Below are 21,600 nucleotides of genomic sequence, written 5' to 3'. Positions count from 1 at the left end.
TCTTTTCATGCTCACATACTCTTCTCGTGTGGCCATGGGCCAAGGGTTGTCAGAATTCTCCTTTCCCACATTCACCTTGTAATAACCTAACATATTCATCACAGAAGTGGTAAGATTGTTAATCTCTTTCATCTTTCTATGATGAGCGCTTTGATGTCTAGGTATCCAATCTGGATCATTTGGGAGGGTCTTAGTCCTGACCAATTCGAAATGTGACAAATCTGCACAAGAATGACAAAGATTGTGTCGAAAATTCTTAAGTCCCACAACTGCCTTAACTTGCAAAGGAAATAACTGAATAGCTTCTTCGTAAGACCGTGCATTCTGTATGTGATTATTTATCTTGTCAGGTGACCTCTGAGTTTTCTGATCATTTTCAAACAACTTGGCTTTGTCTTTCTTCCCTTTAGGATTATACTCAGCAAGGTTCATTTCCTGGTACTCCTGCTTTGAAATCCTTACTGCGTTTGTTCTGATCTTTTTGTTCAGAAACCCTTTGAAAGAAAAACACTCATTAGTTGCATGAACAGAACTAAAGTGCCATCTACATATCATCATATCTTCATAATCCTCATCCTGGTATTGTGGTGATACAATTACTCCTTCCTTGACTAGCCTTTCATAAAATCTGACTACAACAGTAACCTCTTTTAGCTTTTGTATGTTATTCTGCACAATATCCATGTTAGCACTTACCATACAACAATTTATTTCATAGACTTCAAAATCTGATGCAGACTCTGACTCTAATTCACAAGAGCTAACTTTCTCATTTGAGAAATTTATAAGTTTATTATCTATCTCGTCCTGAATTTTATTCTTGAATATTATCACTAGAAAAATAGCCTCTAACGTTTGCTAGGGCGCTTATTAAAAAAGTGCTGACAATTGGCTTTCCCATTAAATTTTGGAGCGCTAATAGAAAGCGTCGCTCCATAGTGCTTCAACTACCAAGATATCTCAATAAAAGATGCGCGGGTCATGAAATTTTCACAAAAAAAGTTCTAAATACCTCCCTCGCTGAGATTGGTTTTGAAAACCAAAAACCCTAGCCTCCCTCTTTAACCGGGATGTTTTCCCAAACTAAGCTCTATTTGCAAAGTATTTTGCAAAATGGTTGCGCGGCAAAACTATTTACCAAACTAAGTTTCAGGGATTAAACGTTGTCTCAGATAGCGTTTTATACCCTGGTTTTTTTTTAAAAAAAATTCAATGTGTAAAACGTTGTCTGGGACAACGTTTTACTTGTTGACTTTTTTAAAAAAAAATAAATTTCGTAATTTATAGTTTTAAATTTTTTTTTAAAAAAAAGACAAAGACCCTAAAACGCTGCCTCAGGCAGCGTTTAATGTTCAACATGAAACGCTGCCTGAGGCAGCGTTTAATGTCCAACATGAAACGCTGCCTCAGGTAGCGTTTCTTGCGAGCTTCTTTTTTTTTTTTTTTTTTTTTTTTTTTAACAGCGAGCTTCTTCCTTATTTTACAACAGCGAGCTTCCTTCTCCCTGCATTCCCATACTTGCGCACCCTCACTTAATCTCTCTCTCTCCAAGACCCTTCTCCTTCTCCGTTCAGGCCGCCACCTCCACCGCCGTCTCACTCCGACGACCGGCCGCCGGAAGCCCCGAAAACCTAGCCTCACTTCAACCCGAATTTGGTATGTACTCAATCTCTCTTTGATTTTTAAAATTCTAGGGTTTATGTTTATGGTTTTTAATTTTATGGAATTGTGGTTAAAATCTTGATAATGTTGAATTGTTTGTGTTAATAATGTTGAATTGTTAGTGTTGGTAATGTTGAATTGTTAGTGTTGGTAATGTTGATTTGTTAGTGTTTGTAATTGTTGAATTGTTAGTGTTGGTAATTGTTAAATTGTTAGTGTTGATAATAGTTTGGATAATGTTGAATTGTTAGTGTTGGTAATTGTTGATAATGGTTGATAATTTTTAGTTTTAGAGTGATTGTGATAACTTACATTATTGTTTAATAATGGTGATTTAGTGATACTAAGTTGTTGTAAATTGAAAAGTATGTCTATATTGTTGTTTAATAATGGCGATTTAGGGATGATTTAGTGCCTTTAAGTGTAATGTGTTTTGGTTGTTATGTAGAATATGGCTGCACAAAATGTAGTTTTGTTATGCCGGTGGGGAGGTGAAATTCTGTTCGATGGACCCCGTGTCGAGTATAGTGGAGGAAATATGGAACACTAACACTTGAACCGGACATGAATTTCAATGATTTGGTGAACGAGGTTCATAGTAGTATAGGTTCAAACCCAAGGAATGTTGAACTAAACATTAAAATGAGGTTTGAGACTGGCACTGGGGTTCAAGTGTTACCTGTTTCTACGAATAAACATTTGAAAGCTTTGAGGAGCATTGTTGCAATGAAGGGTGTTCCCACTGAGATATATGTAGAAATGGTGCCTATATGTACCCAACAAAGTACTCGGGCAGAACAACAATCTACATATATTTCCGGTTACAACACAGATCCCTTCCAAGTGCCCTCACACGAAATTCCATCACCTGAATATGGGATGGGTTCTTTCAGTCGAATGCTGCACGACGATCAATTTCACATGGAGTTTAGTTCTCATATAGCTTCACCTGTACATGGGGGGGCATATGTGGCAATGACCGGCCAACCTGGGCCTTCGACATCAAACACCGTCACACCTTCACCGATGCAATTGCATAGTTATTCGCCCATGCAAGATGATGTTCAAGCATCGCCGTCTCAACTTGTGCCAAATCATCTTGAAACTATTGTGAATAACGAATCGTCTGTGTATGATGTGTATACAAATGATGAGGCCGAGAGCGGAAAGGAGGAAGATGGACTTCAGAACATGGATGGTGAACCTGCACACATGGAAGTTGGTGAGCCCCTGGTTAGAACTCATGTACCTTTGTTCAGTCAGGTAAACGAGAACTATGAAGTTGATCAGTATTGGGGGGCCGAATCGGGTAGCCATACATCGTTTGTTCCCGGGGGAGAATTTGAGAAAGGCATGTATTTCGAAAGTAAGAAATTGCTTCAAGATATTCCACCTCCCATGTTCTCATGTTCTAGCAGTCTGTGCGACGTATTCACTATCAGAGCGGCCGTGGGTGGACCCTGTGCTGCAATCGGAGGCCTACACGAACACCTATGCACCACAATTCTGGCCTATCCCCTGCGAGACAACCTGAACGCAGTACGTCGGCCCTAAACTCATTCCGGACGGCAGCATGGTACGTGGAAAAGGGTCGCCAAGGTCAAAGCGCATACGCAATGAAATGGATGAGACTAACCGGCCTACGAGCAAATGCAGCAGCTGTCACAAGCAGGGTCACAACCGGACCACGTGTCCATCTAGACCGACATAAGACCTAAGTTTGTATTTGTTATTTGTTGTAGTAGTAGAAAGTAGAATTATTTTGTATAAGATTTTCTAGAGTTTGTAACATTTGGATCATTTCTATTTTCTACTTTGGATGTCATTTGAAATTTTCTGTCTCTACCTTTAACTAGTCCAGCTTATGTTTAATTTCTAATCCGGTAATTGTGTTGGTATTTGGTGTATAACGTTTTCAATGAACAAATATCATGGACAGAGAAGATAGGACGCCCGGACCGTTGACCCTTCTGTGCTGACACTACAGGACACACATCTGAGCGTTGTCATATGGGACCAGACGGTAATATTTTATCCGTCCGTTCATGTACTTATGCATGTTAAATTGATATAATATTTGATATTAATTACGTTCGTACGATTTTTTATCAGGCTAATCCAGCGAAGCAGCTGGTTTGCAGGCACTATACTGCCAGGTTTATGGGGGAATAGGTTGTCGATCCACGCGTTATTGCGTACGTCGAGTTGGTTGGCTTGGGTGGTTTTCATCAGATGGCGTTCAGGGAGATCGATCGAGGGCTTGTCACTGCGCTCGCGGAGAGGTGGAGACAGGAGACGCACTCCTTCCACCTACCTGTTGGGGAGGCGACCATTACGTTGAGGGACATCGCGATACTCACGCGCCTCCCTATACATGGGACTGCGGTGACAGGACATGCGTTAGTCGATCCCATTGGTTTGGTAGCTCGGGTTCTCGGGGTTCATCCAGGTCCCGACGAGATCAAGGGGTCCGGGTTGAGGACCGGCTGCCTCCGGGCGCTGATGACGCCACGGTTTAGAGATACGCTCAGGCGTACTTGTTCTTTCTCATCTCGGGCTCCTTGTTCGGCAACAAGAGTGGGAGCCATCTGCAGCTCATTTACGTACTGCTATTAAACCACGACTGGGATCATATCCGTGGCTACAGCTGGGGTAGTGCCTGTTTGGCGACGTTGTATCGCCAGCTGTGTAGAGCATCCCACCGCGGTATTGGAGGTCCCTTGATTGTGCTTCAGGTAACTCACCTAATTACCAACAACCTATTTCGAAAGCTACTTACCTAGTTTATACTAAACCTAGTTTTGTATTTGTGTTGTGGTTCTGGGCTTGGAAGCATATCCATGTAGGCAGACCAGGTAGGCCTGCTAGAAATCGTCGGGGGGAGCAGGACCGGGACGACCAGTACCAGACGTACGATGCTCCACCGCTCCCTACACCTGATGAGGCGTACGGGTGAAGGTTTGTTACAGTTCATTACTTTAGACTTCATATGGTTTTATTGTGCTAGTTGACAAACTGAAACATTTTTAGGTATTAGGTGGGTGGTCCCCAGACTGACACTTGCGCATGCGGCGAGGGTCTTCCGTACTACCGAGACGCCCTAGATCGACTCAGCGAGGATCAGGTGGTAACTTATAAGGAATTTGTAAACAGTAATTTAATATTATTCTTGTCAATGCACTAATCAGTGTGTGGTTTGAAGTTTAATTTCCTTATTTGTCCAAATCGGACTTATGTCAGTCAAAATAGACCCTTCTAGGCCTATATATATCAAAAACAAGACATTTGGGCTCCATAATGAGAAACGGGGTAGAAGCGATGGCCGGTCGTGGTTAATGTGGTGGTTCATGGTGGTTATAGTGCTGTTGGGGGTGGTTTGAAGTGGCTAAGGGTGGGCAATGGTGGTGGTGGTGGTTAGTGGTGGTCGATGGTGGGGAGGTTGTCAGGGTTTGTGAATGGCGGTGGGGATGGTGGTTGAGGTTGGGGTTGGTGGTGGGGATGGTGTTGGAGGGTGGTGGCTGGATAAGTGGTAGAGGGTGGTGGCTGAATGAGTGTTGGAGGGTTGGAGGCTGAAGATGTGAGGAGTCTGCTGGTTGTTGTGTGTTGCATCCAGCAGAAAAAACGCTGTCTCAGACAACGTTTTATATGCAAAAAAAATTTCACATAAAGCGCTGTCCCAGGCAGCGTTTTATGTTCAACAAATAAACGCTGCCTCAACCAGCGTTTTATGTGCAAAAAAAAAAAAATTGCACATAAAACGCTGTCCCAGGCAGCGTTTTATGTTAAAGAAATAAACGCTGCCTCAGCCAGCATTTTATGTGTTTTTGATTTTTTTTTAAATCAGAATTTACGAAATTAAAAAAAAAAGTTTTGCCACATGAGGTCATCCCCGCCACGTATGACAGAGTGTCCACTTGCACAGGACAGACCGACGAGGAAAGAGGGACGTGAGCTGGTAGTTCATCATGCCCCTTTCATTGACATGTGGGATCATCGGTTGCATCACGTCGTGGATGGTGCGCCTTTCCAAGGTCGGATGGAGTATCACGATCCATACATGGTATGGTACGGGAGCATTACCCGACGCTTCATCAACCCTAACTACACCCCACCCTCAACTCATTATCAGCCAGCTTTTGGAGACATCAGTGGATATGTGAGTTTTAGATGGATTTTTTTTTATCAATTTATAATTTCTGATATTATTAAATTGACTGATTGTTGACTTATGCAGGCGTTTGATATGCTGGCCATACATGATGCACTGGGAGTCTTGAGTATATCATATACCACCATACCGCAAATAGATGAAATTCAAGCGATGACCGTGACTAGCTTACAAAGATATGGTCATGGTCATCTTATCCAGAGGCGGGGCCAATCAAAGCAACAGTATGGTGGAGGCTCCCTCCTACATTCACACCGTGAGGTTGGCCGAAGTAGTAGGGGACAGACTCACACGTCCCCTACACGTCCTCGCAGTTTGGTGAAATTACAAGAGGGACCGTCATCCAGCCAACAAACTCTTCCCCCAGATCCTTTCCAAAACTCCTCCCCCAGATCCTTTCAGAATTGTAACTCAGTACGTTCGCTGTTGTTAGTTTGTTGTAATTGGATTCTCTAGTACGTTGTATACAAACAAATATTATTAATATACTTGGCTTTTTTTAACTAATTTTTTTCCATTTATCAACTTTACTGTATGCATTCATGATTTTTATAGAACTGGTGGATAAAGGTTGTTAAATTGTTGGTTGTAGGTGAACGAAGTGGTGGTTTGTGTTAGTTGGTAGCGGTGGAAGTGGTGGTTGGTAGCGGTGGAAGTGGTGGTTGGCAGTAGTTGAACTGGTGGTGGGAGTGGCAGCAGGCTGCACGTTTTATGTTGAAGATAATAACGCCAACTTGGTTGGCGTTTTATGTTGAAGTAAAAACGCAAACCTGGTTGGCGTTTTATGTTGAAGAAAAAACACCACCCAGGGTAGCGTTTTACCCTTGGCAGAATTTTTTTTCAAATATTTTAGCTAGGGGGTAAAACACTACCCTGGATGGCGTTTTTCCTTCAAGTTTAGTTTGGTAAATAGTTTCGCCACGCTTCTAAAATAGAGTATATTTTCTAAATGGAGCTTAGTTTGGAAAATTTTCCTCAATTGTGTATTGTATACTCAATTATGATAAGTAAAAGGCCAGACAAATCTGAAAGCAAACAAAGCAACATTAAAAATATTGAATTTGATTGACGACTAGAACGTATATAGTTAATGAGATCTTGCGATGCTAAAAAGTAATGCGTGGTTGGTCAAAGAACATTAGGTATATATAAAAGAACCTGGATGAAAAAAAATAACATTATAGACATTTATAAAGAACGCGAGCCTAATATGTTCTTTGAGTTTGATTATTATGTTTTTCGAGTTTGAAGTATATGTTCTTTACATTATACAATATGTACTTTAATGTATGTACATAAAAAAAAATGTTAAATTCAACCATTTGAGTAACCATGAAAAAGAACATGTTCTTCAATGTATTATCATGTTCTTTTTGTAACGACTTTATGTTCTTTGTAATGCTATGTTCTTTGTCAAACACAAACATGTTTCTTTGTCAAACATATGGTTCTTTTTCAAGCACATTCAACCACTTGATTAACCACGAAAAAGAATATGTTTTTTAATGTATTATCATGTTCTTTTTGTAAAGGCTTTATGTTCTTTGTAATGCCATGTTCTTTGTCAAAACACAGACATGTTCTTTTGTCAAACACGTGTATATTCTTTTCAAACACCAGTATGTACTTTTCAAAACACTAGTATGTTCTTTTTTTCACCCATGTTATTTAACATATGCCTAATGTTCTTTCCGGGTGTGCACTATACTATTTTCATTAACTTCTAAGATATTTGTATTCAATTTTTCATATATTAACTTATTACAGTACTTGTTTTGTTTAACCACTGTTACTTATTATTTGATTAATTAATCTAATGGTTGTCTTACATGTTAAATATCTACAGACATGTACAACAATCGGCAAAATTATAATATTTTGTAGGTAATGTTGTGTAGCCCATAAGGCTTAAAATGGTATTAATTTAAGAATAAATGACTATCACATACAAATCAATGTTATCAATTTATTATTTTTATGGGCTAGAGGAATCAGATTCCTAGAGCTTGAGACTGATGCCCAAGCTCTTAAATATATGCTTGAGAACCTCTGTACTACATTGATCACGAGCTGTCCAACCTCATTAACGATATTGTGGAACTGCTTTGAAGGGACTGGAGTGTTACCATCCTCCATGTCAAACGCCAGGCCAACAAACTTGCTGAAATTGGAAGAATGCAGGTTGACGATGATGTTGCTTACCTGTTCTTCTCCCCTTCTGCTTTTACTAAGATTTACATGGAGGAACTGGCCAACACTTTGGCCCTCACTGATTGTGTTGGAAGAATGCCCATGATTGTGTTGCAGCAGTTGCTCATGGGCCTCTCCTAGGCTCCCCTCTGTCTAACTATGATGCTCTTATTTTTAGCTCTTTATTTCAGCTGTTCGTTGCTTTAATTTTCCCTTCTCAGCATCATGGCTACCTCTTTTGACTACAAACTTGGGTTTTTAGGGACGCTCCTTAATCATCCTTATGTAATATAAGCTTCGTTGTTTTCGTTAATAAAAAAGTTTTATTTTTACGTGTTTTATTTTTTTTCATTTTTAGCTTCTTATATGTAAGGGCTATGTATAATATATGAAATTTTGTTAATTATTACCTAATTTAGAGTCAATTTTGAAAATAACTACTCCGTTTCAAAAATAATTTATAAAACTACCAAGTTTCTTTAAATTTTTTTGGTAACACTACCTTTTACAATTTTGCGTCCAAAAACTTAACGGTGCATGTTATAGGGTCTCACCATGCGGTGATTTCTACCGTTTCGGGAGAACGAATCCCGGTGGTACAAAGGAGAGAGAAAAGGAGTAAATCTAACACTAAGATAGAGAAATTACGATAGTCTCCACGAATACGAACTCCATTCCAGAAGTTTATAAAAGACTATGGCGATGTTCGCCACGGATTGCCATTTTCGGAAACCCGTTGGTGACCATTTTCGGTGATCGGGAGAAAAGATGGAGAGGAGATTGAAAGGGGTTAAGTAAACCCTAAGAGAGTAATTAGCATCAACAATTTTAATTGCTAATTTTTTATTTTCAAAAATAATAATAATCTAATTTTAATTAGGTTTTTAACATTTTGTAAAATTATGAAAATGATTTTTTGCTAAAAAGAAAATAAAGGACATTTTTTTTTGTGGCCATGAGTCATCAGGCCTACTTTTGGCTTATGGTGATCAAACTTTCTTTGATCACCTGAGAATCATCCCCAAAGTATACAAGTCACTCAAAGGAAACAGAAAATGACAATTACTCAACAAATATCTACGTTACTCTACTGATGCTCATTTTGTACGTTCCAAACCAGATTGCACGATTCCCCAAATATATAAATAACCAACGTGAACCTGCATAAAATTATGAAAACGTCAAGAACTCCAACTGAGTAAATATAGAAATTTCGTACAGAAGACAAAATAGTTCAAAGACTGATACATTTCGAATAAGTTTCTAGAGCTTACAATTAATGATAGGTGCATTTGTCCCAATTAAGTTAACCATGCATGTTACCCAAACATACGTATTTAACCTGAAAAATTATGCATAGAAAAGGTGTCAATTGTATAGTGTCAATGATCAATGAAACAAATTCTATATTTCTATCCGCAATATTAAACATCAAGAACAGAGAGAAAGTGTGACTGAAAGCCACATTATAAAATTCTGCAACGTCTATAACTAAACCTTGACCTAAGCTACGCGGAACAATGATCTACCTAGTTGGTCTCTTATCATATGTCCGATTATCACAAAGCCTAAAATAATAAATTTTATTAGAGCATATTTGCATGCTTTAGAAAAATTATACAATTTGCTGACAAATCCTCATCTCACTGAGGGATCATGAAGAGCCTACTATTTGAATCCCCATTTCAGGCTGCAATTATAAATGTGAACTCGTTCAAAATCAAAATTTAGATTCATTCACTAAACTAATATGCAGAGATACCCATGCAACTGCTTTTAATCAATTTAATCAGAAATAACCTTTTATTATGCTCTTTCAGTTGACTAGCACAGTTGAAACATTCTTTGGTCCACAAAGCACTGAATTCTTGCAATATATTTTTGAGATCAAAGTCTCTATGCGTAACTTATCTATTTCGCTTAGAATTCTTTACCGGGATTAACACCACATTAACGGATAGAAAATGCCATATAATCATTAATCACAACCAACTGGTTAAATTTGATTCCATAAGGAAAGCTAAACCATATAACTTACTTCAACATATTCATCCATGCCATACTTAGAACCCTCTCGTCCAATACCAGACTGCTTAAATCCCCCAAATGGAGCCACCTGTTGCACATTAGCTGCTCTTAGAATAAAAAAACTAGCTATTATCTTTTGAATACTTTGAAAACGCTTACAGACCTCCGTGGAAACTAATCCCTCATTAACACCAACAATTCCATATTCAAGGGCTTCACTAACACGCCAAGAACGTTGAATATTTGTTGTGAATAAATATGCAGCTAATCCTGCATGTAGGAATTCACAACAAAATGAAAGAAATAACATCAGTCTACACCACTGAACTATGAAAAGACAGTCAGGATTTAGGTTACTGTATATAGATTATGATTTCTGAATAAAAAATGCACACAGATTGCAGAGTAATTTGATACATTGTCTAAGCTACAAGACTATAATCAATAAACAAACCTGCATTGGTGTCATTTGCCAAGCGAATAGCATCTTCCTCCGTTTTAAAGGGAAGAATAGGAGCAACAGGCCCAAAGATTTCCTCCCTGCAATTTTAACCAAAGGATTGGAATGTGATAGTCTACTCCAGAGTCCAATCTACTCATCATTTTTTCATATCAAGATTCAAAGTGGACCAAAAAACAATGTCTAAATCTTAAACCTCACAACAATTATCTATCCTCACATCTAGGTCGCCACAATAATTGTAGGTAGTATAAAATATTCTTGGATATCTTGTTATATAGGTGTCACTGTTGGAGTACCCTTAGCCGGTGCAACCGCACAGGGCCCAAATTTGTTAAGGGCCTCAAATAAGTAACCTATTATATTAAATTTGTTGTGCAATATTATAAGTTGAGATGCTTTGGTCCAATGGTACAATAAAAGTCTTGTAGGTTCCTTGTTCAATTCTCACAATACACATTTTAATAATTTTTCTTACTTGCTCCCTTTTTTTTTTTTTTTTTTTTTTTTTTTTTTTTTTAAACAGAACGCTAAGGTTGCTTTTGAATTTTGATCATCACAAGACATACAGTTTGTATTTTTTTTTTCTCTTTCCAAAAGTTTTGTTAAGAATAAATGCACGATTTAGTTTGTAAATTTTCAAAAATAGAACGCTATTAAAGTTATGACTTGATTGATTATTAATTTTTGTCTTTTCTATAACCCAATAGTGTATTCCCATTTACCTAGTAGCTACTACCCAAGATCAATACATTTCTTTGAGGATATAAATTTAATTAGGAGATACTTATACATCGTTAGTTTCTCTTCCATTTCATTAAAGAGAGAGCCTAGTTTTATCTCAATTGCATAGGGCCTCATGATAATTGGGACAGACTTGGTTGAAGTCTTAGAAATATCAGCAACCTTTGCCACGATGAAGTTATAAATAAATTTCCCTATTTAGCTAAGTAAAATGAATCAAAATTATGGAGACACCTTTTCTTCAAATCTTGTTCCATAAATTTGATGAAAGTAATATAAAGACTCTTGTACACTGTTTGGATAAAGGGATTTGGAAAGAAAGAAGAAGGGAAAGGGAGAGAAACATTTTCCATTGTTTAGATAGCAAGGTATGAGAATGTTTGAAATGGAGGGAATGAAGATGGAAGAAATCTATCTCTTTTATTGTTCAATAAATATTATCTCTAGAAAATTGGAATGATTTGGAAGGGATATGGACACATAAAAACCATTTAAGGTGAAAATGTAAATCAACCATATTATTTCTTTGGAAACTATGACTTATTTTGTTGCGTCACTGATTGACAAGTTCTTGGTTTGCTCCCTTGTAACTCTCCATGGTGGCCTCTTCTAAGACAAAAAGAGTCAAACAAAGGAATTTGCAGCAGCAGCAAATGATGCTCTCTATATGGCTACGAAAGAGGCAGAAGAGGAGGTGGTAATTGGGGTTTGGAGAAGGAAGGGTCTTTAAGAATCTAGTGGAGGTGATACCTCTACTTCCCTTCTCTTCTCCTCATCCGAAAAAAGGAGCTAGATTTTATCCTCTCTTCCTTCCCCTTCCCCGCCCCTTCCTAATTTTCAATCCAAACACATTGGTAATTAAACATTCCGAAAAATCCCTTTGTTTTTTAAAAGCTATGTATAAGTGAAAACCAAAAGGATAATAATGTTTTTGCTCGCTCTGCCTATCCTTTCACATCGATCTCTGGAAAACGAGCATGTAACTACAAAAGCGGAAATATATTAAATGGGAGAGGAACAATATATTCATGGTATTTAAAATTTTTGTCTAAGGGAACGTTTGGCCTATATTGTTGTTCTACTCTAGTAGCTGCAATATAAGAGCAATTTTTTAATTTAAATTAAATATACCCATACATAATAATGTAAAAGCTACATCTCATATATTTGCTTGTAGCCAAACCAAAGAGAAAGTGGAAAGGGTAGGTTGATGTCATCTTTCTTTCCTGATAGTCAAACCACACCCTCCTCTACCAAGGTTAGTAGTTTGGCTCATTATAGAGATATCACATCCCCCCCCCCCCTCTCTCTTTCCATCCCCTTCCCTCACTTACCCCCTTTCTCTCTCTCTCCCTATCTCTGTTGTGAATGTGATAAGGTTGAAGCCTTGAAGGTGGGAACAATGTTGGTAAATAGGCTACTTCCTCTATCTCCCTCATAGTTCATGTTACGTGCTAACGCCAACATAAGGTAAGGTAGAGGTCTGTTGGCTTGGCCTTAATTGTCATATTAAGTGGGCACCAAGGGAGGTAATTCGAATTCCGGGAAGTTAAAAAGAGGAGAGTGGTGGTGGACTAGTGACAGGTGAATTAGCTAACATAGGGGAAGAGGGCTAGCTGGTTTAACTGACTGGTAGTGGTTGGTGGATCACGTAAGTGGGAGGTAGGACCTGGAATGTGGAATGAAGAAGAGTTGAGGACTGTGGAAGTAGAAAGGGTGTTCAAGTAAGGGCAATTTTCCCTTTTCTCCATATAAAACTTACTAAACTTGGCTTGGTTGCAAGTAACATGACATTTTCGTTTTATGAAAGTGTTGCAAGTACAAAAATAAATAAAACAAATATATGGTCATAAAATCAATGTAATATAAGTTATCAGGATTTCAAGGCAGGAGTAGACTACTTGTGCAACTTCCCTCAAAGTGGACACTTAGGGTACACATCACATTATCACTCAAAAGAAATAATTGTTCTCTCGAAGCCTAGATGTCCAATCGTTGTCTTGCCCAACCAACCCCCCACACACATGAATTGAACGAGAGCATAATAACCACAAGGATTCAGTAAGTACCTAGATATAAGCATCTCATTGTTGATGTCTGCCATTACTGTGGGTTCATAAAAGGTCATTCCAAGATGATGTCTTCTACCACCAAGAAGAACTTTGGCTCCCTTCAAAAGGAAGAGAAGATATGTTTCAGTTACTGAAGCTATAACACAGTACAATTAGGTTTGGGTACCCAGGGGAGGGGGGATACACTTCAGAACAAAAAACAAAGAGGGGAAGGGAAGTATGCTAGCGTGTATAAAAAACGAATGGTTTACCTTTGAGATGGCATCTTGAACAAATTTTTCAACCTATACCCCAACGTCATGAAAATTAAAAATTATAAGTGACCTTGTAATCTTCCATAGGTCCAACAACCATTTCTAGAACCCTGATAACAAAATTACCTTCTGAATGGCAGCTTCATTAATGAGTGGTCCCTGCAACATTTAGGCACACTTAATTAACAATAGTTGGTTAAAATCAAATTATATGCTTACCAAGCTTCTAAGATAGATTGCCACCATAAAAACAAACTGAATATTTGCATGTATTTCAGCATGGTCATCTTACAAGTAAAATCCTAGTGGACCTCAAACAATCATATAATATAACATAAACAAATAACACATCTATCAAAGAACCACACATTTTCTCAAGAAATTTATAACAAATAAACCTAACAATCAATTTCAAGTTTTCAACACAAAGTAAGATAATACATCACCTGAGCAACACCATCAACAAAACCATCCCCTACTTGAAGTTTCTGGACAGCATTTGAAAAAGCACTAGCAAATTTATCATAAATACCTGCAATTTTTAATGAAAAATTTTAGGCTTTGACACGAAAGATTGAGCGTATGACAAGCCTTAACTTGATTGATGAGTATTTATAGTAGCAACCAAAAAAAAAGAGAGAAAAAAAAAAAGATGTTACAATACATTCACTCTCTACTTTCAAGATGCTTCGGGCTTTGCTTACTTGGTAAGATTACATTTTTTATCAAAAAATTAAGGTCTTGTCAAGTGAGCAGTTGTTGGCCATTAGTTTAAAAAACTTGTTTTCCAGTTGGATATATTCTGGTTGCTTTAGTTAATTGATAGCATTAGCTGTTAACAAAGCTATTTGGTACAATCAGCTGTTTTCAATGGGACTTTTTCATATTTTGGTCCTGCTTCAAATATATTTAGGCCATTCAACCACATCAACAAGGTACAAGTCAAAAAGCTTATACAGAGAAACTATTATCCCTTGAAACTTTACGATTCTCTCAAGGAAAAAGGTCATACATGATGAATAGTCATAAATTACCACACTAGATAGCAGAAATTGTTGCTTCATCAATGTCACAGTAAAATATCACATACTAATGTTGCAATATGAGGATATCAAAATTACAGCATGGTGTTATAGACTGCCACAGACATCCAGGACTAAAAGTAAGTTTTGAGGGGTTTGCTCTTGTAACAATGCCCCTTGCCCCTTTGAAATGTTGAAATTTCTAATCACCCTGATAGTAATTAATAGTTTCTTAGATAGCCTTAGTACTTGTCCCAACTATAAGATCTTGAAAAATTCCACACATTGAACTAATATCACCGCTAACATTAAACAAAAGTTCGCTGATTAAGGAGTTTTTATTAATTTATGTTTTCCATTGGCATATATTATCATTACTATCAACAACAAAACAACAATCAAGTCTGTCCACACTACAAAGCCAAGACTTTAGGATAAATTCCACATTACCTTCTTGAACAAGGATTCTATTAGCACATACACATGTTTGTCCACTATTACGGAACTTAGTCCCTAGCTGCGAAAGATAACCAAAACATTCGTTAGCAAGACCAAGAGAGCATATGACAATAGTGCAAATTAGATCGTGCATTAGGGTACATTTTCTTTCAAACCATTTCATATGCTTTATAATAAATTTACATGGTAGTTAAACAAAAAGAAAGAAGATATTATGTAGATGAACATATCATAACATTGCAGCCATACACAACATAACATGCAAAGTTGCAAACAAAATAATGGATGAGTTATACTTCATACTTTCCCTGTTTTCATTTTTCATTGCAGTGTTTCCCTTTTTGGAAAGTTCCAAGTTAACAACATTTCCATTTATGGTAAGTTTCACTACACTCCTTGCATGTGTTCACACACCATATACTTATTTTCGCAGCATAGAAATTTGATACTAACCATTGTTACCCACATTTTCCTCTCTACTTTAGTTGTAATGACATGGGCATTTTTTTAAGTACACCTTTTACTCTCTCTAAATCTTGTGCCCATACCAAAGGAGACAAATTTTTAAAATTTTTTAAAAATATTAGATGTATTATTTTTATACATTAGTACATATAAAAATACACATTCACCGGAGGCCAAGAACAAAGCTCAAAAAATTATTCTAGGAACACTTTATAAACAATCACTAAACTAAAAAAAAATTAGGGAAAATCAGTATTTTAGCCACCCAAACTAAATTCTATAAGGAGCATCATGGTGAATATCTCCATTTTTCTTGTAAAATCAATGTGGTACTTTTTTTTTTAAAACAAATCAAAGAGGACAAGTTATTCCAATTCATGTCGGGTTTGAAGCCATGGGCTCAAACCAAAATTAAGAAGGAAAAAGTTCAAGAATTGAATTCTGCGATAGTTGCTGCGGAAGCGTGGTTGATTTGAAACCGTCAAACATTTCTGATAACAAAGGCGGAAATGATAGAAGCAATGATCGTGAAAAGAAGAGAAAGTTTGAAAAGAAGAAAGGTTACCAAAGTGGTGAAAAGTCGGGTCCAAAATCTGAAAACAAGGAAGAAAACTTTTCGTACAAGAAGTCGCGTTTTAGCGAGGGTGTTTTATTTGTAAGGGGCCACACATAGCCAGCCAATGACAACAACTTTCCGCATTGTTGGGCGAGTCCAGTGACGACGAGGAGTCCATGGAGAAAGAGCAGGAAGATGATGTTGCACCTACGAGTAACACCATGAAATTATTGAGTGGAATCAAAGGAGAGCAAAAAGAATTCGTTGATGGTCTTATGAATTGTAGGGTCTCTATAGATGAAAGCGATATGTGGGTTATGATTGATACTGGGGCTATCCATAATTTTCTTAAAGGTGGGTTAGTCCGGAAGATAGGTTTGAAAGTTCAACCATCGTTAAAGGTGGCTACCCATTATTGATGATATTAATAAAAGCATGTTGTCGTGTTAAATATTGAGTGTTCTATTGTGTTCTTTATATTGTGCTTTCATTAAGTTAAGTGTGGAAGTTAGGCTAGTTAGTTGATCTAACGCCATCACAATGAAATGAAAAATTCACTGTGACAATTTGGTGTAAGCACCAAGCAACGCACCGCTTCCCAAGCGTTGCGTCATATCGCACTCATCATGCTGCTTCGTAAGCATCATGACCGTTGGCAAGCGTCGCGTTGCTCCACACGCATCCCACTGCTTCCCAAGCGTCGCATTGCTTCGGAGTACCATGTCGCTTCGCTGCCTCGGCCAAGTGTCCACAAGCAAAGGCTTGCCACGAGCCTTCGCACAAACCCGAGTCACTAAGCCCACTAAGCACCAAGCCAACCTTTAAGAAAATTAAAGGTAGCCCTAGTATCAATCATAGCCCACATATCGCTTCCGTTTATAGTGACCCTACAATACATAAGACCATCAACGGGTTCTTTTTGCTCTCCCTTGATTACACTAAATTATTTCATGGTGTTCATCCTACGTGCAACATCATCTTCATGCTCTTTCTCCACGGAGTCGTCGTCGTCACTAGACTTGCCCAACAATGCGGAAAGTTGTCGTCGTTTAAAAGTTTCTGGCTATGTGTGGCCCCTTGCAAATAAAACAACCATCGCTAAAACACGACTTCTTGTTCGAAGAGTTTTCCATCTTCTTGTTGTCGGATTTATTACCCGACTTTTCACTACTTTGGAAACTTGTCTTCTTTCCAAACTTTCTCTTCCTTCCACATAATTGCTTCTATCTTTTCCACCTTTGTTATCAGAAACGTTTAACGGTTTCCAATCAACCAACGCTTTCGCGGCAATTATCGCAGAATTCAAATCTTGAACTTTTTGTCTTCTTGATTCGGTTTGAGCCCATGGCTTCAAACCCGATATGAACTGGAATAACTTTCCTCTTCGGACACATTGCTAATATCTAACATCAATGACATAAACTCCTAAACATACTCACGAATCGTAATAGTATGCTTAAGGTTCTTCAACTTATCCTTTGCGGGTAGGAATTGCTTTCTAATCTCGTTAGTCATCAGATCCCATGAGGATATGGGATCCTTTCTAGCCACTTGGTAGCAAACTCAGACTACAAACAGCAATTAGAGAAGAAAGAGGAGGATAGATTGTATTGATGATCAATATAATCTCTCAATACACCCTTTCATTCGAGAGGAAAGGAGCTCTCCAACTAAGCAAAGCTTAACAATATTTTTGGCATGATTATTACAACTGAATTCCCTCCCTTAAATAAACTTAGCCTTCTAACCACTCGCTAATAGATTCTTCTCTCTCTATAACAAACTCCTCTAACAAAATTATAAATGCTAATGACTCCCCAGCCCTTGCATTATTGATTGGTTTTACTGCCTTTTCCATGCTTCTTCCTAGCATACGTGACCACCGCCGGAGGCCTAGGAGTATCTCTAGCAATACCCCTCGCAACAAGCATCACCTTGTCCTCAAGGTGGAACTCAGGGAACCTAGCATCAATGTCATCATAAGGCTCCCATGTCACCTCAAATTCAGAGAGATGCTGCCATTTGATAAGGACTTCAACCAAAGTGAGGTTTCCTTGCTGATTGTTCCTACGAAGGACACTCTTCTAGCACCATGTCAGAGGTTAGCTAGTCAGGCAACGGAGAAGGGGCTTGTCCTTACCCAATTGACTTTTTGAGCTGGTAGCAGTGGAACACCGGGTGGATTTTCAGGCAACAACAACTTATACGCCACCTCCCCTACTCTCTGGATAACCGGGTATGGCCCATAATATCTCGGAGATAGCTTTTCAATTATCCTTCTACCCACAGATTGCTGACGGTATGGTTGCAGCTTTAAGAAGACCAAATCTCCCACCTCAAAATGCCCTTCTCTCCTACTCTTGTTCTCGTGGTGGCGCATGTATTCCTGAGCCCTCGGTAGATGAAACTTTAAGTCATCCAACACTGCATTGCGCTCCATTAATTGTTCTTCTACCGAGGTGTTACCTTGAGAGTAACGAATGAGATGACAAGGGTCACGGCCGTACAAAGCCTTGAAGGGGGTACGGTTGGTGGTTGTGTGAAACAAGGTGTTGTACCAATATTCTGCTAGGGAATCCAAGCAGACCAGGTCCTCGGTTATTCCTTCATAAAGCAACGGAGATAAGATTCTACCCCCTTATTAACCACTTCCGTCTGTCCATGCGATTGAGGGTGATAAGCCGTACTCCTAGCCAACTGTGTGCCTTGCATTTTGAATAGTTCATTCCAAAAAATGCTTAGGAATACCTTATCTCTATCGGAGACAATGGTGGAGGGAACACCGTGCAGCCGCACCACCTCTCGTACGAAGACTTGAGCAATCATTGGAGCAGTAAAGGGGTGCTTGAAGAGTATGAAGTGGTCGTATTTAGGGTGCCTATGCTGAAGTAGCACCGCGCTAACTCCCTGACCACATGCATCAGTCTCCAAGATGAAAGGCTGAGAGAAATCAGGCATGGCGAGAATAGGAGCCTTAGTCATGGCTGCCTTGAGAGTTACAAAGGCTTGGGTGGGTTCCAGTCGTAGTTATCCTTCTTCAACTGCTCTGTCAAGGGATGGGCAATTTGAGCATAATTTTTGATGAATTTTCTGTAGTATCCTGTCAACCCCAAAAAACCTCGTAGCTCCTTCAAGTTCCTTGGTTGTGGCCATTCTATCTTTGCTTGAATTTTGCTCTGATCAACCTCCACCCCTTGGCCTGAAATAATGTGACCCAAGTATACCACACGTTCTTGCCGAACTCACACTTTTTATGGTTTGCATATAATTGTTTTTTTTGCAGCTGCTAAATGTTCTTTGTGCTCCTCATGATTCTTGCCATAGACCAACACATCATTAAAAAAGACCAAGACAAATTTACGCAGAAATGGCTTGAATACGGTATTCATCAGGGAAGGTTGTAGGAGCATTTGTTAGGCCGAAGGGCATTACGAGAAATTCGTAATGTCCCTCGTGCATACGAAATGCTGTCTTATGCACATTCTTCTCGGACCCTGATGTGGTGGTATCCAGATTTTAAGTCCACCTTCGAAAAAACACAAGCACCATATAATTCATCAATGATAGGGATAGGGTATTTGTCGGGAACAGTCATTTATTTAAGGATTTATAATCAACACAGAAGCGCCATGATCCATCTCTTTTTTTAACCAGCAAAACAGGACTAGAATTTGGGCTAGAAGAAGGTTGGATAATACCTGCAGCGAGCATGTCCTGTACCAACCTCTCTATCTCATCCTTTGACTTTGCAGGTACCGATACGGTCGCACGCTAACCGGTCAATCCCTTCTTTCAATACAATAGAATGCTCAATTAGACGGCGTGGTGGTAGTCCATCCGACATCTCAAATACCCCCCCCCCCGAAGTCATCCATTAAGGTCTGTAAAAACAGAAAAGTAGTGCCAGAAAGTAAGTCCCTTTGTGCCTGGTCTATCGGGTGGTTCAACTCACCCAGGAACCCTTGCTTCTCCTTCTTAAGCGACCTAGAGAAGGATCACCTTGAAGTGTGACAGAACTCTCCCCTAACTGGTATTTCATCACCTGCGACTTCCAATTGGTAGCAATGGTGCCCAATTTCTCGAGCCACTGGATGCCGAGAATTAAATCTGAATTTCCTAAGGCAAGGTGAGAAAATCCTCTATCACTGTAATACCTTGTAGCAAGAGAACAACTCCCTTACACTCCCCTTCACCTTGCACTGCTTCTCCATTACCAAGTGTAACACCAAACCCGGTTGTTTTTGGGACCGGAGGTTTGAGTTCGCCGCTGCGTTCGATGAAATAAAATTACGTGTAGCACCAGGGTCTACCATCACTACCACGTCACGGCCATCAATCGAACCAAGTAACCTCATCGTCTTCGGGTTTGTTAGGCCCATAACTGAGTTAAGGGATACGGTAGGGGATAAGGGTGGTGATGTCAGGGGTAGTTCGAAGTGGGTTTCCACCATGGACAACTCATTACCCTCCTCTAACTCCTCCTCCTCATCAAAAGTCAAAAGAACACTCAACTCACGCCTCCTACAATGGTGGTTGAGGTTCCATTTCTCATCGCAACGATAGCAGAGCCCCTGCTCTCGCTTTTGCTACACCTCCTTTTCACTTATCGGGTTCTAGGGATTTTTTTGTGGTGGTGGGTGTTTGAGTGGTTGGGGTAGAGGGTGGCTGATTGGTTTGGGTATGAGTGAGGTTCTGTTTAAAAGAGGGGTAAGTATTTGGTTTCCATGTGGTCTGGGTTTGGGTTCTAGGTTAAGTCCGATATTTGGGCCCAACTCGAAATTTCTCCTCCACTTTCAGCGACAAATCCATTGCATCATCCAAATTAATGGGCCTCAGAAAACGAACCTCAGCCCATGTCTTCATTTAATCCATTCAAGTACTGACCCTTTGCTATAGCTCTGGTACACCTTCAAGTGGAGCCAGCAACTCTATGAATTGGCGTCTATACTCCACCACTGACATTGAGAGTTGCTGATGGGCCAGCCAAATTGCTCACATTTCTGTAAGAGCAACCCCTTCAATTCCTCCCATCGAGTGATTCTCTGACGGCGTGTTCCCACTAGAATCACAACAGCGCATCTCCGTCGAGAGCCACCACCGCAGCCTCCACTGAGGCGATAAAGTGAAAATATCGCTCAACTCTCAAGATTCAACCATCGGGATTGGTGCCATCAAAGGATGGAAGATCGAGTTTCTTCATCCTCCAATTTGCACCAGCACCTCCGATAAGCCCATCATCAAAACCACCATTCTCCTTCTCGAAGGGTCTGGCAGCACCCACCCTAAGAACATCCACCACACTTTCACTGCTGCGATCCAACGTGAGTGGCCGGGAGGGGCCAACCGCCGCTTCTCCTACCGGACGTGCCACCTTCGCGTCGACGTGGTGAAAGAGGGCTGTCAAATCGGCACAGAACTGTCGTGCAGTTCGCTCCAACCCAATGTTTAGTTGAGCATTGAAGCGTTGCTCCATCGCATCCATAGCCTTTGTCAACGCTTGTGTGATTTTAGAGTCCAGAG

General features: G+C 39.4%; 1 protein-coding gene across 3 annotated transcripts in view; it reads right to left on the bottom strand.

Moving 5' to 3' along the window:
* Nucleotides 1–8,885: 8,885 nt before the first annotated feature.
* LOC110711850 (succinate-semialdehyde dehydrogenase, mitochondrial-like) overlaps nt 8,886–21,600 on the bottom strand; it is a 50,056-nt gene continuing 37,341 nt past the window's right edge. For all 3 annotated transcript variants that reach the window (XM_021890290.1, XM_021890292.1, XM_021890291.1), the window contains 10 exons: nt 15,051–15,117; nt 14,025–14,110; nt 13,705–13,737; nt 13,576–13,608; nt 13,322–13,422; nt 10,503–10,588; nt 10,212–10,318; nt 10,059–10,136; nt 9,295–9,362; nt 8,886–9,180 (listed from right to left, as the gene is read on the bottom strand). In XM_021890290.1, the coding sequence (XP_021745982.1) occupies nt 9,327–9,362; nt 10,059–10,136; nt 10,212–10,318; nt 10,503–10,588; nt 13,322–13,422; nt 13,576–13,608; nt 13,705–13,737; nt 14,025–14,110; nt 15,051–15,117 (627 nt within the window). In that variant the 3' untranslated portion in view covers nt 8,886–9,180; nt 9,295–9,326. The remainder of the gene's footprint in view (nt 9,181–9,294; nt 9,363–10,058; nt 10,137–10,211; nt 10,319–10,502; nt 10,589–13,321; nt 13,423–13,575; nt 13,609–13,704; nt 13,738–14,024; nt 14,111–15,050; nt 15,118–21,600) is intronic.

Source organism: Chenopodium quinoa, unplaced genomic scaffold (assembly GCF_001683475.1).
Source record: "Chenopodium quinoa cultivar QQ74 unplaced genomic scaffold, ASM168347v1, whole genome shotgun sequence".
Lineage (NCBI taxonomy): Eukaryota > Viridiplantae > Streptophyta > Magnoliopsida > Caryophyllales > Amaranthaceae > Chenopodium > Chenopodium quinoa.
Note: the sequence above shows the minus strand (reverse complement) of the source record. Positions and strands in the feature narration are given on the sequence as shown.